The following is a 16,106-nucleotide window of genomic DNA, read 5'->3' on the forward strand; positions in this document are numbered from 1 at the left end:
TTCCTGTTTACGTCACATGACCAGTGTGCTTGAAAATGTCATGTGACATGATTTTTCAGGTGTATCAGTGTCGTCGGAGCCTCTGACTGTTCCAAAGACTCAAACATAATGGAGACTCGAAGCTTCGACCCGATCATGTGAATATAAACTGTAGAGGTGCGTCCCAGTACCTGAGGTTGGACAGTAGTGGGCCCAGAGTCTCCACTGGTTTCCTCTTCGGAACATCCTGTGGCGGCGGCGGTTCAACATTTACCACCTGAAACACAAAGAAACAGCTAATCACAGAGATGAAGCTTTGAAATTTCACAATCTGCAGCTCAAATAAGTTCTGACACAAAGCTACGACTGGTCCTAGTCTCCAAAGCAACCGCAGCCGAGGCTTATGGGTAATGTAGTCCACCAAAATGTCAGATAAGACCTGATCTCTTAGGACAGAAACCTGCAGCGTTGTTTTGTCTGAGGTGATGAAATGTGATGAAACGTGAGAACAGTTTGAATCCTGCTGCCTCAGGATGTCGTCTATCACATGACATCTGACCATATGAGGTAATATGTTAACGGCCTGAAGTGACTTGCCTTGCATGGAACGACAGCTTTCTTTATCGCTTCTTCACTCTCAGCCCCTTCAACCACTGAGTATGTCCTCACAGTCACCTGCAGACACACAGACACACACACAGACACACAGACACCACGAGTTGTTCAGCTCTGAGACAAACAGCAACGTCAGATAAAACCATGTGACCTCGAGGTGACGTATACCTTGGTTCCAGGCTTGAGTCCGGTTAGTTGAGAAGGTCTGACATGGGTTTTGTGATGCAACAGTTTGTGTTCCATCCTTTCTTTAATGTACAGGAAGTTAAGACGACACTTGTCACAGCTGAACATGTGTTTCTTCTGAAACACATCAACACACACAGTTGTAGAAAATTGAGTTTAGCCGAAAACATTAAAACACAGTTTTTTTTTACAGTTTACACATTACAACCTGTTGAAATAGAAAAGACTTTGAAGGATTTGTCTTCATGATACTTAAATCACTTTAAAAAGAGAAAATCAGACCAAACTTCTGGGTCACTGTGACCTCTGACCTCTAATCAGTTCATCTTTGAGTGACAACTGGTCAAAATGTGAAGAAATTCCCTTAGGACAGACTTGAGATATCATGTTCACAACAGGACGTGTGTGAGTGTGTGTGTATGTGTATAAGTGTGTGTGGGTGTAAGTGTGTGTCTGTATGTGTGTGTGTGTCTGTCTGTCTGTGTATCTAAGTGTGTGTCTGTGTGTGTGTGTACCTGGTGTTGGGCAAAGTGCTGCTGGTAGCAGGTGTGACTGCGCAGGACTCGCAGACAGTACTGACAGAGCAGGTGCTTGGTGTCAGCATGAGCTTCCTGAAAGTGCGACCACACGTCTGAGTAGAACGACGACCTGAAGTCACACACCTGAAGCACAGGAGAGAAGACGGGGGTCAGAGGTCAGACAGAGCCACAGTGGAAACGTGTGAGCAGCTGTCGTCGTCGTCGTCGTCTCACCTGGCAGACGTACGGCATCTCTCCTGGTTTGTGAGTGTTCTTCATGTGCCGGAGGAAAACTGGTTCACTGCCAAACTCTAGCTCACAGATTCTACACGTAACTACACAACAGACACACAGCATGAGGAAACAACACACTGACATAAAATAACTCAAGATTACACATCACACAGCAACAAGACGACTGTCAACTCCAAGTGTCAAGTATAGGTCGTGTGTGTGTGTGTGTGTGTGTGTGTGTGTGTGTGTGTGTGTGTGTGTGTGTGTGTGTGTGTGTGACAGACCTGTGGAGTCAGACTGACTGTGAACAGCCTCCTGGTGGCACTGCAGTTTGAATGGAGATGGAAAGTGACGGAAACAGTGAGGACACAAGGACATGGAGTTTCTGTCCTCCTGAGACATCACGTGTTGCTGCATGTGACTCATCAACCTGAGAAAGACAACGACACTCACTTCTTATTCTTTTCTGACAAACTGGATGGAGATTTTTATTAAAACAGAAAATATCAGTTAAAAAAATGATCTGCAGTAGTGAAGAATGTATGAGGCTTCAAAATAAAACACAGTTCTTTACTGGAGGACTTTAACTCTGAAAACCAGGATGAGATGCTCTTTGTCCTTCCTCAGTTAATCTGTGGTGTAATTTAGACGTGAAGCGAATTTATATCTTTATATGGTTTTGTCCATAAAATGAAAAATGTATTTCGATGTTTTCAGAGAGTCTGAAACACAAAGACATGAATTTCTAAATAAATGTCTAGTATCATTTCGACATGTGAGAGTCTGGAAGCAGCAGATATTTCTTGAAGGAGCAGAATTTACTACAGGACTGTTTGAGCCTCAGTGAGTGTGAGCGTGTGCACGCGTCTCACTCGAGGTTGTTGCACAGCGTCATGGGACAGTGGATGCAGCGGTACGGTCCAGTGAGCGTTCTGCTATGCTGGTCAGGTTTGGCGGAGTTTGTTCCTCGTGCTGAGCCGTAATAGAAATCTTCCACCAGTATCACCAGTTTCCCCTGAAGGGGGGCATGGGTGGCTTCAGATAGGTCCTGCTGGCGGCTGCTGAGGTCAGAGGGGTGGGCGGTGCTGGTGAACTGGTCTGACAGGAAGTCATCAGACGATCTGCGAGTCCTCTGCAGAGGAGAGACGACTTTAGACTGAAGGAGACAAACAGGAAGTAGATGAAGAGCGTCAGCAGCTTGAACTCACAGCAGGAAGTCCTGATCCCGTCCTGGAAACTTTACTGCTGCTCTGAGAATCTCTGGACACTCGGGACGTTGTCTTCTTCTCTCGGCTCCACATGCGAGATTTATTCTTCCTCTTCAAGTTCCTCCAGAGGAGGAGACTCTGAGCAATCTCAGGGCTGCACAGCTAGAAAGGAAGAGAAGGAGGAGGATGAAGAAAAGCAGAAGGGGGAAGACGAGGAGGAAGAAGAAGAAGAGGAGGAGAGGTTATTCTGGTCATGACACTTTATTCTCCTTCTATAGAAACTGATTAAAGCTCTCAGAGCTCTGGAGCTGAACGTCTTTGATGTGATCGAACACTTACACACATGAATCCTCTGAGCTCCGGGATGAATCTGTACTGAGACAAACAAACAGTACAGGCGGGAGGAGACTTTGGTCCCAGCTGACCTGAGGAAACAAACACACCTGGTTCATCTCAGAAATAAAGGACGACGAGAAACTTCCAACTGTTCCTCAGTCTTTTTTCAAACTCTCAAAACTTTCTTCTAAATTCTGAATTGTGTGTTTGTGTAAAATGAAGCAGATGACATAATGATGATAATTCTCTATGGTTTGAATACTTTAAATAATATCCAAGGATTCACATCAGACCCCCCATTATAATCACTGTCAGTAATCCTAAGAGCGATTATATGTTTGACATGGAGAAGGACGAATTGTCAATAATCAAGCAAAAATTTAATTCCTTCGGTTTGTTGAACCTGAATATAAAAAAAAAACATTACATGAGTGTATTCATTATTTATTATTTACGTTGTTTATGTTTTTATTTTGTATATATGTTGGTTGCGTGTTTGTTCTGCTGGCTGTACAACAAACAAGATACCTTGATATTAACTGAGGTATTCAGTGCTGACGAAAATATCCCATCAGACAACACTGTTCCAATAACACGTCTTTAAAGTATATAACATTTTGAGACATCAACATGTGACAGTTAACAACTGATGACGACACATGTTTTGGGTGAGTTATGGGACATGTATGTAATGAATGCAGTATATTTTTTAAAAGGTTGCAGGAACGTTGCACGCATGACGTAGTGGATGTAATGTTGACGTGAGTCATAAGACTCTGCTCCATAACATGTTTATAGATTATGTGTATTAATCTATTGTCAACTCATGTAAAAATCATTATCAATATAATGTCCTACTTATCTATTTATATTTTATTATCTCCTGTCAGAAGACATGCTATAAGATGTCCGACCTGTTTCCTGTTGTTCAGATTGTGGATCATCACAGAAACAATCCATGTTTGTCAGCAGAGTAAGATTAACAAAACAGCTGGTTTTAAAATCGCAGCATTTATATGTGTGTGTAAGCCTGAGCTTTGTTAGAGATAAAACAACTGTCCACATCTGTAGAGGTCAAGTGACCATGTGGTGACCACAAGCAGTCAAGTGTGTTCTGGTGGTGGATGATCTAAGCAGTTCAGCCCATTGAAAGAAAATAAAAGAAACTCGTTCGTCTCTTCAGTCAAACCTTTGTGTCGCAGCTTCAGAGGAGCTGCAGGTCCGCTGCAGCTGGGAGGAGGCTTTTTCTTCTTTGACGCTGGCTGTGTGGTCTGTGTTGAGGTGAGTGACAGGATGGGTGGGGTCTTCAGGTTTGTCAGAGGCGAGCTGGATTTGAAGTTCACGTTGTGGTTGTTTAAAACCTTCTGGGCTGCTTCACCTGAGACCACACCTGCACCACAGACACTTGGAGGTTAGAAAACAGGTCGTGTTTAAACTGCATCTTTCTGATGAGAGGTGTACCTGTGATGATGGGGGTGGAGCCTGCCTTAGGTTCAGGTGGAGCAGCAGCAGGTTTTGGAGCTGTACGTGTGTTTGAGGTGGAGAACAGGGAGATGGTAGTGTTGATGTGACGACTTCCTGCAGGACTGATGACTGTCACAGTGATGGGGATCTCAACTGAGGTGAAACCGATGGCTGAACCTTTGGGCTGAGAATATTGCTTCAGCTCTGCACCGCTACCTGAAGGATCAACATGAAGATAAAATAAATTAACGTCTCTGCTCCGACTCAATGGATCCCCCTAGTTTAACTGGTTCGGAATCTGTAGACTTTCCCTGTCATGATAGAGACAGACAGACAGAACTGAACTGACCTTCAGGCAGCCGAGGAACCAGCTGACCGTTCATTGTTAAGTCCAGAGGACCATCTGAAGGCTGAACACACACACACACACACACACACACACACACACACACACACACACACACACACACACACACACACACACACACGTTGAATCACAGACTACAGCAGTGATACAAAATTGTATCTGAATCGTCAGCAGCTTTGTTACCATCTCTGTGTGGTTGAGTGTGGTGGGGCTGCAGCTGTTCACTGGTTGGAATGTGATGGGAATGATCCTGACTGGTGGGGGGTCTTTTGACTGCTGCTCCATGGGACGGACAACAGTCCTCACACCTGCAGAGACAGAGTCGTGTTTGAGGCCCCGTTCACACCTGGTGTTCACCCCTGTCTCAGCATCTCCAGTGTTCAGGTGTGAACACATTGAGGACTCACCTGAGATGCCATCACTACTCTGAAGTGGTAGTGAGCCACTAAAACAGAGATGTTTGTTAATACTGCTGGTCCCGTTTTAGTTTGAAAACTCTGGGGCTGCATTTTAGTTGGGACGGGCAGAAATGAAAATGTTTGGAAACGATGAAGCAGACACTCACAACCACTTGCTGATCGAGTCTTTTCGGCCACGGAGTAACCAGTGCTGATTCGCCATGCTCCTATCACGTGACCTTTTTCCTGAAGAACCAGCATAAGCCTGAACTTCCAGGGTAAAATGCATCATGGATAATCGATTACAAATGTTCCCGACCATTTTGTCTTTGCTAGCCGCCGACGTTCAGTTCAATTCTGTATTTTATATGAATATAAACTGTTTACATGTGGAGGAGACGAGATATTGTACAATATTGTTTTTTACTCTGTTCCTGTCCTGATATTTAACACATCCCACTCGTTCTGTTTATGAAAAAAAAAGTTTATGTTGAAATTCACAGTTTAATTTTGGTTTCAGTGGTAAAAAAGTATTCATTCTAATAAATGTAGTAAAGACAATAAACAATATAAATAAATATGGTTAAATATGTGATCCATTCACTCACTATTCAAACTCAGCCCATTTTAACTCTTCACCTTCATCCTTCTCTTTTACTGTCTCTTGTGTCCGAGGCCAAACCTCCTGCTCCTCTTCATCACACTCCATCAGCAGGTCACCACCTGCAGCTCGCTCCACCTCCATCGTCCCCTCCTCACCTGCAGAGGGAGGCACAACTGGTGTGAACACATCAACGTGTGACTGGTACAAGTCGGGTAAGTTGTGAGATATCCATTTCTGGGTCCAAGGTCTTTTAAAGATGCCCCAGTGCTGTGTCTCTTGCTGTATTTGTGGATGTCGGATGTTGGAAATGATTAAATACCACGTGAAAAAAGTTAGTCTTTTTCCAGTGTTGCTAGCTCCACATGTGATGCATGACATTAGTGTGTAAGCAGGTCTACTTAATGTTATTCTGTGATGGAGTTTACATGAAGATATTTTCTGTAGAGTTCTATGAGCTTAATACATTTTTTTTATATATTGTAAACCACAATTAGCTTTGATACTATGATACAAAAATAAAACAGATGAAATGACAGAACCTCAAATGACTTAAAGTTGCAGTGTGTAGAATGTAGTGACATAAAGTGGTGACGTGTCATGTGGCAGCTGAACACCCCCTCTTCCAAACATGAAAGAGAACCTGTGGTAACCTTCAGTTTTCATAAAAACTCAAAGGGTTTAGTTTGTCCAGTCGGGGCTACCACAAGAAACATGACGCCTCCAAAGAGAGGACCCCCCCGATGTAAATATAAAGTATTTCAATATAAAGGTCCATTCCAGGTAAATAAAACAACAATTTGTATAATTTAGATGAAATACAGTCGTTAAAACATCAATAGGATTATTTTATATTAAATTTCTGTCAATAGATCCTTTTCACCTAAATCTTACACACTGGACCTTTAATACATGAATTTATAAATCACATTGTTTGGTTTCCAGCTGCTGTGTCTGCTCTTCATCACTGACAGATAATATGTGACAGTGTATTGTCATTGACAAACATAATACAACTGACATTACTGAATATAAAGAACCATAATGTACAGTCACACTTAAGAATGAATTAGTTGATGGATAAACTTCACGTTTGTTTGGGTGTTAGCTCTTAGTTAGCCTAGCTGCTGTGTGAACACTAAGACTCTGTTTTCTCTTTGTCTTTAATGAAAATTTTATTTAATAAATGTTGAAAACTTAAATGTTTGAAAGTTTTACATTTGAATTATTAATCTATGAACTGACCCAGAACTGAACAAGCAACTGGCTTTAAACGGTTAGCAATCTCAGCTAACATGCTAATGAGAGCACAAACAGGCTAACAATGTTAGCATGAACAATATTTACATTTGGTCTACTGATGTAAACACGATGTAAACATGATGTAAACAAACTGTGAGAGATTCATTTCATGATGCTGAGCTACACCCCCCCTCCTCAGCCATTTTACCATCCAGCTAGCAATGCTAGCAGGCTAGCCCAGCAGCTAACTGAGTGACTTAAAAAACTCTGCATGATATCTGAATAAAAAGTGAGGCGGGTGCTCGCTTACCTTATCCGGAGACTTTAAATGTTAAATGAGAACTTATTCTAGCGTTAACTGTATTTTTAAAAGAGTTAGTGAGTGAATGAGTGCAGACAGGAGGGTTAGCTGTTAGCTGTTAGCACCGGGCACACCGTTTGTGGCTGCTCAGACTGATCACGGCTCTAGCCTCGTATTCCTCCGCTACGTCCCCGCCTCCGGCTGCAGTGAGGACACATGTACCACACCACGGCGGATGGATATCTCCCAGTGCTGGCCCAAAAGTCACTTTTAATAAACTGGAATAACAACAAAAAATTAATCTAATTAAAAATATAAACATGTCGTTATCTGACATTTACCTTTTGCAGATTTATCGCGACGTCACGTCAATTCAACCGCGTTCAGCAGCGTTTTATCCCCGGGTCGAGCCGAACCACAGCTGCGTGTCAACCACGGTCCCAACAAATAGATCCGAACCAAACTAAAGTCAGACTTTCACAACCAGTTAACGTGACCCGGGTCCAGCTGCACTGACCCGGGTCAGTCACCGACCCGGGTCCAGCTGCACTGACCCGGGTCAGTCACCGACCGGGACGCACGATCGTTCATCTCACGACGCTAATTGTGTAGCATTAATTAGGCTAAGCTAATGATAGCCAACGTAAGCTAAGTTACGTCGCTAAAGTATCAACAGTAACACGTTCCCGTTAACATCCAGCTACATGATGCTAATTAGCATCTGAACACATGCTAACAGCTGCTGCTGAAGTTCAGTGAGACACGAGTTGCTGATGTTTATAGTCATAGCTGTGATGCTAGCTAGCTGCCTGTGGCTAAGTATATATATATAGTTAAAGTAATGATCAGCTGAAGTACTGATTCACGTGCCTTCATCACATCTATAGCATGTGTTAGCTCAGGGCTCAGCTAACCGGCTAGAGAAGCATTTTATTTATATTATCAAATATTCAGTCATTAGTTGGTTTAAAACCGCCTCCATCATTTTGAGTTGTGGTTTTCAACTCTAGACACTAGGAAGAGATGTGACATGGATTTTGAAGAATGTTTTAAAATTAATGTGCGAAATTTCCACGAATGCAAAAATAGAAACTTTATTCGATAAAAACTGAAGCTAGCTGATTAGCTAACATTCATCTAGATCAAGCTGATGATAAGTGACCTGAACAGGCCTGTATTGCTTCCATTAAATATTAAGTGGATTTCATTGTTATCATCAAAAACTATGAAATATTCCTTAATGTCATTCAAGTGAACAGAAACATAAATGAATGACTTAATTACAGCTGAGTCATAGGTTTACGTACGTATCATATAAAATTTATAATAATATTGATAATAATATTACAGCTTGTACAGGACAAACCGACCCCTCTACACGTTATTCATTAAGAGGCTCCATAGAAAACATTGACGTGTTCATCAGCTCGAACTGATCCACGGCTCAATGTCCAAACACTAGATGTACTGTTCATCCAGAGTTGAAAAATAAGCACCATGGTTTTTAAGTCTTTGATGTAATCATTTTGAAATCATATTTGATTATTAATTACATAAATTCCTTTAATATAAATCACCTGTTTACTATCACATATTGAACTATATGTTCATAAGAACATATAGTTCAGCTGACGCTTTATCCAAAGTGACTAACAATAATATGTTAAGACTCTATTAAGTTCAATTCAGAGGTATTTCTATTTCCATCTCATTTCACTGCAGTGCAGAGGAAAATATTGTTACTACACAGTTTATAACAGAACATTCATCAATGTTTATAATGTGTTGTTCCAGTTTATTGGGAACGCCCAGCATGCAACAGTCCTGTAATAAATCATGAAGGTTTTAATGTTCACTGTGTTCAGACCATAAACTATAAATAAAGATGGACGACATGAGTTCAGTGGCTCCGTCCCAACCAAAGTCACTGAGGTGGATGAGGCCCCACTGCTCCAGCTACAGAGCGCTGCTCACCTGTTTTTGATCAAAGTTTATTATTATAACATGTACAACAATGAGAAAAGTACATTTCACTGGACCCTTAATAACACACATGACAATTGTGAAGGTGATAAGTTGAATGGTTCTGAGATATGCAAGATACTTTACAGAACATTAGAACCGATTAGCCCTTAGTTGTGACGGCGTTGTTCCTACGTCTGTGTGCTTTTGCATCAAAATGTGTTAAAAACATGAAGGCTGTGAACAACATGAGTTGTATTAATGTGTTTAAACAACACTGACTCATCTTCATGATATTTACATGATAACAAAGAGCAAAATAAAAGTTTTGGGCGTGACAGACATATTTTAAAATGTAGTCATACAACATCTGTATTGGACAAAGAGGGAATAACAAAAGTAACATTTGACAAGTTCACATTAAACGCTTATTTTTTATTAGTTGACTTGTAATTGATGACATCAGCAACTCTATCACTTTACAATCAACCTCGTGAGTTGTGTTTCCAACCTGAGATGATGTGAAAGTCTCCAAATCATTTTTCCAATATTTCTGTGACACATCATCAACGCACAGTTAGTTTCAGCTGTAAATTTAACAACATTATTAGTAAAAGAACAACAATAATAATAAAGACATAAAAACAACAGTAATAATGTAAAACCGAACACTAAAGCTTTGTTTTATTATATATATATATTTGTACATTCCGGTAATAATATATTTTATACTTATATGTCAAATATATGTTAAAATAAAATGATGAGAAAATACACCAAAAAAACGCTTACTACGTATTGACGTTGGTGTCGCGCGTGTGACGTCAGGACGTGATGGACCCGGAAACAGCCAGCAGCTTGTTGTCGTTGTGACCGACACTAACAGAAACCTTAGACCGGACCCGACCGAACCGGACTGAACCGGACCCGACAGAGCCGGACCGAACCGGACCGTAACTCGCAGCTGTCGGTGCTTCGTGAAGCCGCCGCCATGAACGTGAGTCTCGCGGTGAAGCAGTACGTCTCTAAGATGGTGGAGAGCAGCGGCCCCGGGATGAAGGTGCTGCTGATGGACCGAGAGACGGTGAGTCACTCACACACACTTCCTGCTTCACGGCCATGTGACCTGGAACAGGAAGTCTCCACTGGAAGATGAAGTGTGATGATCAGCAACAACACTGATAAACCACTAATGAATAAGAGCCCGGGAAGAGCGCCACCTGCAGGCCGGACTGCTGACAGCAGCTCCATAGATTCATGTTGGTTCTGCAGAAACACAGTCTGACCTCTGACCCCTGACGTCAACACACAGCTGCTGCAACAATCACGTCACTGTGTGAGATTCAAACCGGAAGTGAAGCTCCTCACCTGCGACCTTATACACCGAGGTGCTGCCATGTGATTGGCTGAGGTGTTCCTAATAAAATGCTCATGAGTTTATGTTTAGTTTAGTTTTCTGCCTGTAGGAAAAGACTGCAGCTCTCTGGATATTAGTGTGTGTGTGTGTGTGTGTGTGTGTGTGTGTGTGTGTGTGTGTGTGTGTCACAGACCAGCATCGTCAGCATGGTGTACACTCAGTCTGAGATCCTGCAGAAGGAGGTTTACCTGTTTGAACGGATCGACTCTCAGAACAGAGACAGTATGAAACACCTGAAGTCCATCTGCTTCCTCAGACCCACCAAGGTACGAGAGCTGCTCCGCCTCCCTGTGATGATGTCATTCATTGTGATGAGTGATGTCATGTCCGCTGTGATGATGACTAAATCTTTAACCTATGTTTTCTGCAGGAGAACGTAGAACATCTGATCCAGGAGCTGAGGAGACCAAAGTACGGCGTGTACTTCATCTGTAAGTAACTTATCCTCCTGAGAGTCACTGTGACATCAGTTCCTGAGGACGTCATCATCTCTGATGTCATCAATAATAAACCTCCTGAAATACATAAAGTAGGGGAATCAGAATGTGCAGAACCTCATAGAGAATCTTGATGTTTTTAGAAAAGACTCTGAACAAAGACCATGGAGTCGTTTGAAGTGAGGGACAGGACAGGGTGGGGGACGTCCCTGGTGGTGGTTTTCGGTCTCTGGTGGTGGGGCGCCACCCACCTTTGATTAGAGGCTGTTTATCTTTTCATATTAAAATGTCCTGACGTAGAGACGTCTCAAACTGTCGACTCTGCGTCAACATTGGTCCTGAAGGGTCTAGGACAGTTTGAACACACACATACTATGTACATGTAGATTATTTATTAATGTGATAGTAAAACTAACATCAAAGAGTAGTCATGTCATTTAGTTTACAACACATTGAAGTGTGTGTGTGTGTGTGCGTGTGCGTGCGTGTGTTTCAGACTTCAGTAATGTGATCAGTAAGAGTGAAATCAAAGCTCTGGCTGAAGCAGACGAACAGGAAGTGGTGGCTGAAGTCCAGGTGAGTCACAGCAAGTTTAACCTGATGAACTCTCCAAGTTAAAACTCACTGTTGGTTTGAGTCTTCAGTTTCCTTCAGTGGGAATTAGATAGAATCAGTCCTGCTCAGAATAACAGATGCTATTACACACAGTACTTTCTCCACTTGTTTATCAAATATTCACTGATCTTTAACAAACTCCGTCACCCGTCAGCCGCAGGTGGTGAGAACATGAGTTTCTATGTGTCAGTTGAACTGAGGTTTGCTGCTGTTCAGATGTTAAACTACCGTGATGGTTCGTCTGTGTCTGCAGGAGTTTTATGGAGATTTCATCGCAGTGAATCCACATCTGTTCTCACTGAACCTGCACGGAGTGTCCAGGGTGAGTGTGTGTGTGAGTGTGTGTGTGTGTGTGAGTGTGAGAGTGTGAGTGTGTGTGTGTGTGTGTGTGTGTGTGTGTGTGTGTGTGTGTGTGTGTGTGTGTGTGTGTGTGTGTGTGTGTGTGAAGTGCAGTAAACGTGTGTGTGTGTGTGTGTGTGTCAGGGTCGGAGCTGGGAGTCGTCCATGTTGTCTCGCTGTACTCAGGGTCTGACGTCCGTCCTCCTCGCTCTAAAGAAATGTCCCATGATCCGCTACCAGCTGTCCTCGGACATGTCCAAACGCCTGGCAGAGAGCGTCAAGGTTTCCATGGCAACACACACACAGTAACTCTGATTTTAAAATCACTGATTTAAAGATTTCGTTCTAAAGGAAGAGACTTCTTCTTCTTCTTCTTCTTCTTCTTCTCTCACGTCCGACAGCAAATCATCACGAAGGAGTACGAGCTGTTTGACTTCAGGAAGACGGAGGTTCCTCCTCTGCTGCTGATCCTCGACCGGAGCGACGACGCCATCACGCCGCTGCTCAACCAGGTGACCAATCACAGCGCTCCACACCAGGACATCAGCACATTTTAAGGTTAAAGATCTTCTGTTCACGTCAGTGTGTCTCTGTCGTGGTACAGTGGACGTACCAGGCGATGGTCCACGAGCTGCTCGGCCTCAACAACAACAGGATCGACTTGTCCAGAGTCCCGGGGATCAGCAAAGACCTGAGGGAGGTGGTTCTGTCTGCGGAGAACGACGAGTTCTACGCCAACGTGAGTCAGACCGCAAGGACACACAGAGACGCCATTTCTAGAAGTATGTGGACACGTGTGTCAGGTTGTTAATGAAGTCGTGTCTCTGTCAGAACCTGTATCTGAACTTCGGAGAGATCGGCACCAACATCAAGAACCTGATGGAGGATTTCCAGAAGAAGAGACCTAAAGGACACCAGAGGCTGGAGTCCATCTCCGACATGAAGGTCAGACAGCGGGGGCCCGTCACTAACAGCTGCTCCCTGTCACTTACAGGATGTTCTCAGCCTCTTCTCAGTGATGTAGATGCTCAGAGTCAAACTTAAAGTTTGAAAATCAAACCAGGACATTGAAGCATCGTCTGAACGTTTCCAGCTGTGACGTTGACCAGATGTTTTTCTCCGCAGGCGTTTGTCGATAACTACCCTCAGTTTAAGAAGATGTCGGGCACCGTGTCCAAGCACGTGACGGTGGTGGGCGAGTTGTCTCGGCTGGTTTCGGAGCGTCAGCTGATGGAGGTGTCGGAGGTGGAGCAGGAGCTGGCCTGTCAGAACGACCACTCCAACGCTCAGCAGGTAACCTGACGCCGTTTCCTGTCTGAGGAGACCAGGGTTACCATGGTTACCACCGTAACCAACAGAGCGGGAACGTTAACGCCTCATCTTCTCTGCTGCTGCATCTTTTTTCAGAGCGTTCGTCGCCTGCTACAGAATCCTCGTCTGTCAGAGCTGGACGCCGTGCGCCTCGTCATGCTCTACGCTCTGAGATATGAACGCCACAGCAGCAGCATCCTGCCGTCACTGATGGACGAGCTGAGCAGGAGAGGAGTGTCTGAACGCCACCGCAGGGTAAAGATCTCACTAAAGCTCAGCCCTGATTGGACGAGTAAATGCTCCGTATATTTCAATTTACAGTTGATCCACAGCTTCTTCTGTTTGTTTCAGTCACTGAAGATAAAAACACTTTTTTATAAACTGATTCAGTAAAGAATTGCCCCCCCCCCCACTGACAGATGGTTCAGTCTGTGGTTGAGTACGGAGGGAAACGAGTCAGAGGAAGTGACCTCATCATGCCGACAGACGCCGTCGCCATGACAAAACAGTTCTTCAAAGGACTCAAGGTACAGTCACAGTACACAGCATAGTAACCACCTCATCCTCCTTAGCAACCACTGTCAGCATAGTAACCACCTCATCCTCCTTAGCAACCACTGTCAGCATAGTAACCACCTCATCCTCCTTAGCAACCACTGTTAGCATAGTAACCACCTCATCCTCCTTAGCAACCACTATTAGCATGCTGTCAGCATCACATCCTCCTGCAACTCATAGTAACCACCTCATCCTCCTTAGCAACCACTGTTAGCATAGTAACCACCTCATCCTCTTAGCAACCACTGTCATCCTCTTGCAACCACTATTAGCATAGTAACCACCTCATCCTCCTTAGCAACCACTGTCAGCATAGTAACCACCTCATCCTCCTTAGCAACCACTATTAGCATAGTAACCACCTCATCCTCCTTAGCAACCACTGTTAGCATAGTAACCACCTCATCCTCCTTAGCAACCACTATTAGCATAGTAACCACCTCATCCTCCTTAGCAACCACTGTTAGCATAGTAACCACCTCATCCTCCTTAGCAACCACTATTAGCATAGTAACCACCTCATCCTCCTTAGCAACCACTGTTAGCATAGTAACCACCTCATCCTCCTTAGCAACCAATGTTAGCATAGTAACCACCTCATCCTCCTTAGCAACCACTATTAGCATAGTAACCACCTCATCCTCCTTAGCAACCACTGTTAGCATAGTAACCACCTCATCCTCCTTAGCAACCAATATTAGCATAGTAACCACCTCATCCTCCTTAGCAACCACCGTCGTGTGTGTGTGTGTTTGTTTCAGGGTGTGGAGAACGTCTACTCTCAGCATCAGCCGCTGCTTCATGACACTCTGGATCAGCTGATTAAAGGTCGACTCAAAGACAGTCAGTTTCCATACCTGGGAGCCAGCAGCCTGAGAGACAGGTACCACACACACACACCACACACACACACACACACACACACACACACACACACACACACACACACTGAGAGACACGAAACACACACACAAGCATAGTAACCACCGCATCCTCCTTAGCAACCACTGTCAACTGTGTGTGTGTGCGTGCGTGTGTGCGTGTGTGTGTGTGTGTGTGTGTGTGCGTGCGCGTGTGTGTGTGTGTGCGTGTGGCAGGCCTCAGGACATCATCGTGTTTCTGATTGGTGGAGCCACTTATGAAGAAGCTCTGACTGTTTACAACATGAACCGAAGTTCACCTGGAGTCCGCATCGTCCTCGGAGGAAGCAGCATCCACAACACCAAGAGGTCTCACACACACACACACACACACACACACACACACACACACACACACACACACACACACACACACACCTGAGTCACAGTGCAGCTGTCTTTACCTCGCTCTCTCTCTCTTTCAGTTTCCTCGAGGAAGTGATGTCGTCAATGGGTCACGGTGGTGATGGACCACAAGGAAGTGGTCGCCATGGCACTAGACGCTGAGAAAACACACGCACACACACACATATTCATATCAGTCTCATTATGTTCATCATGAAATCAGTGTAAATTTTAAAAGACATTTGATCTTATCATGTTAAAGAAAGAGATAAAAGATCCTGATGTTATTTCCTCTCTGACTCATGTTTCATCCAGTTTACTGGAAATATGTTCGTCCTACTGACACACACAGACACACATAGGACAGGGGTCTGTGTTGTTGCTTTTTGTGTAAGATCCTTTATTACGGGGGTCAGAATATTAGGAACACCTCTGAATCTAACACAGTGAACCTCACTACCAACACATCACAGGTTCCAGCTCAGCTGCTCATGTCTGGAACAACACAAACAGGCTCAGTGTTTGAACTCTGTCAGTCTCTGGTGGTTTTCTGTTTGTATTTGGTGAAATGTCCCTTTAAAGTGTCTAAATGTTAAACTTTTAGGTTAGAATCTAAATAAATCATAAACTTGACAAATGACTGCATCATGTGATTCATTAAACATTTTCTCCAAATTAAATTTGACTTCATTATTTGTTTTTGTCATTTTTTAATTTATATTTTAGTTTATTCCTCAGAGACTTTAAAAAAAG

The 16,106-nt window shown here is 43.6% G+C and overlaps 1 protein-coding gene across 1 annotated transcript; it reads left to right on the forward strand.

Moving 5' to 3' along the window:
* The first annotated feature begins 10,221 nt into the window (after positions 1–10,221).
* Positions 10,222–16,033, forward strand: vps45 (vacuolar protein sorting 45 homolog). Its single transcript, XM_047344176.1, has 15 exons — positions 10,222–10,495; positions 10,960–11,094; positions 11,199–11,259; positions 11,762–11,841; positions 12,134–12,202; positions 12,364–12,501; positions 12,621–12,731; positions 12,824–12,958; positions 13,051–13,164; positions 13,345–13,512; positions 13,627–13,785; positions 13,950–14,057; positions 14,850–14,971; positions 15,186–15,317; positions 15,434–16,033. Exons 1-15 carry the CDS (start codon positions 10,403–10,405, stop codon positions 15,513–15,515), a joined length of 1,707 nt encoding a protein of 568 aa, XP_047200132.1. The 5' UTR covers positions 10,222–10,402; the 3' UTR covers positions 15,516–16,033.
* The last annotated feature ends 73 nt before the right edge of the window (positions 16,034–16,106 follow it).

This window comes from Hippoglossus stenolepis, chromosome 17 (genome assembly GCF_022539355.2).
Source record: "Hippoglossus stenolepis isolate QCI-W04-F060 chromosome 17, HSTE1.2, whole genome shotgun sequence".
NCBI classification, from domain to species: domain Eukaryota; kingdom Metazoa; phylum Chordata; class Actinopteri; order Pleuronectiformes; family Pleuronectidae; genus Hippoglossus; species Hippoglossus stenolepis.

Bases quoted from the DNA above. Each gene is read 5' to 3' on its own strand.
- vps45 (XM_047344176.1), top strand. From the start codon at position 10,403: ATGAACGTGAGTCTCGCGGTGAAGCAGTACGTCTCTAAGATGGTGGAG. The intron at 11,842-12,133 runs GTGAGTCACAGC...CTGTGTCTGCAG, and splicing joins AAGTGGTGGCTGAAGTCCAG to GAGTTTTATGGAGATTTCAT. The intron at 14,058-14,849 runs GTACAGTCACAG...TGTTTGTTTCAG, and splicing joins AGTTCTTCAAAGGACTCAAG to GGTGTGGAGAACGTCTACTC.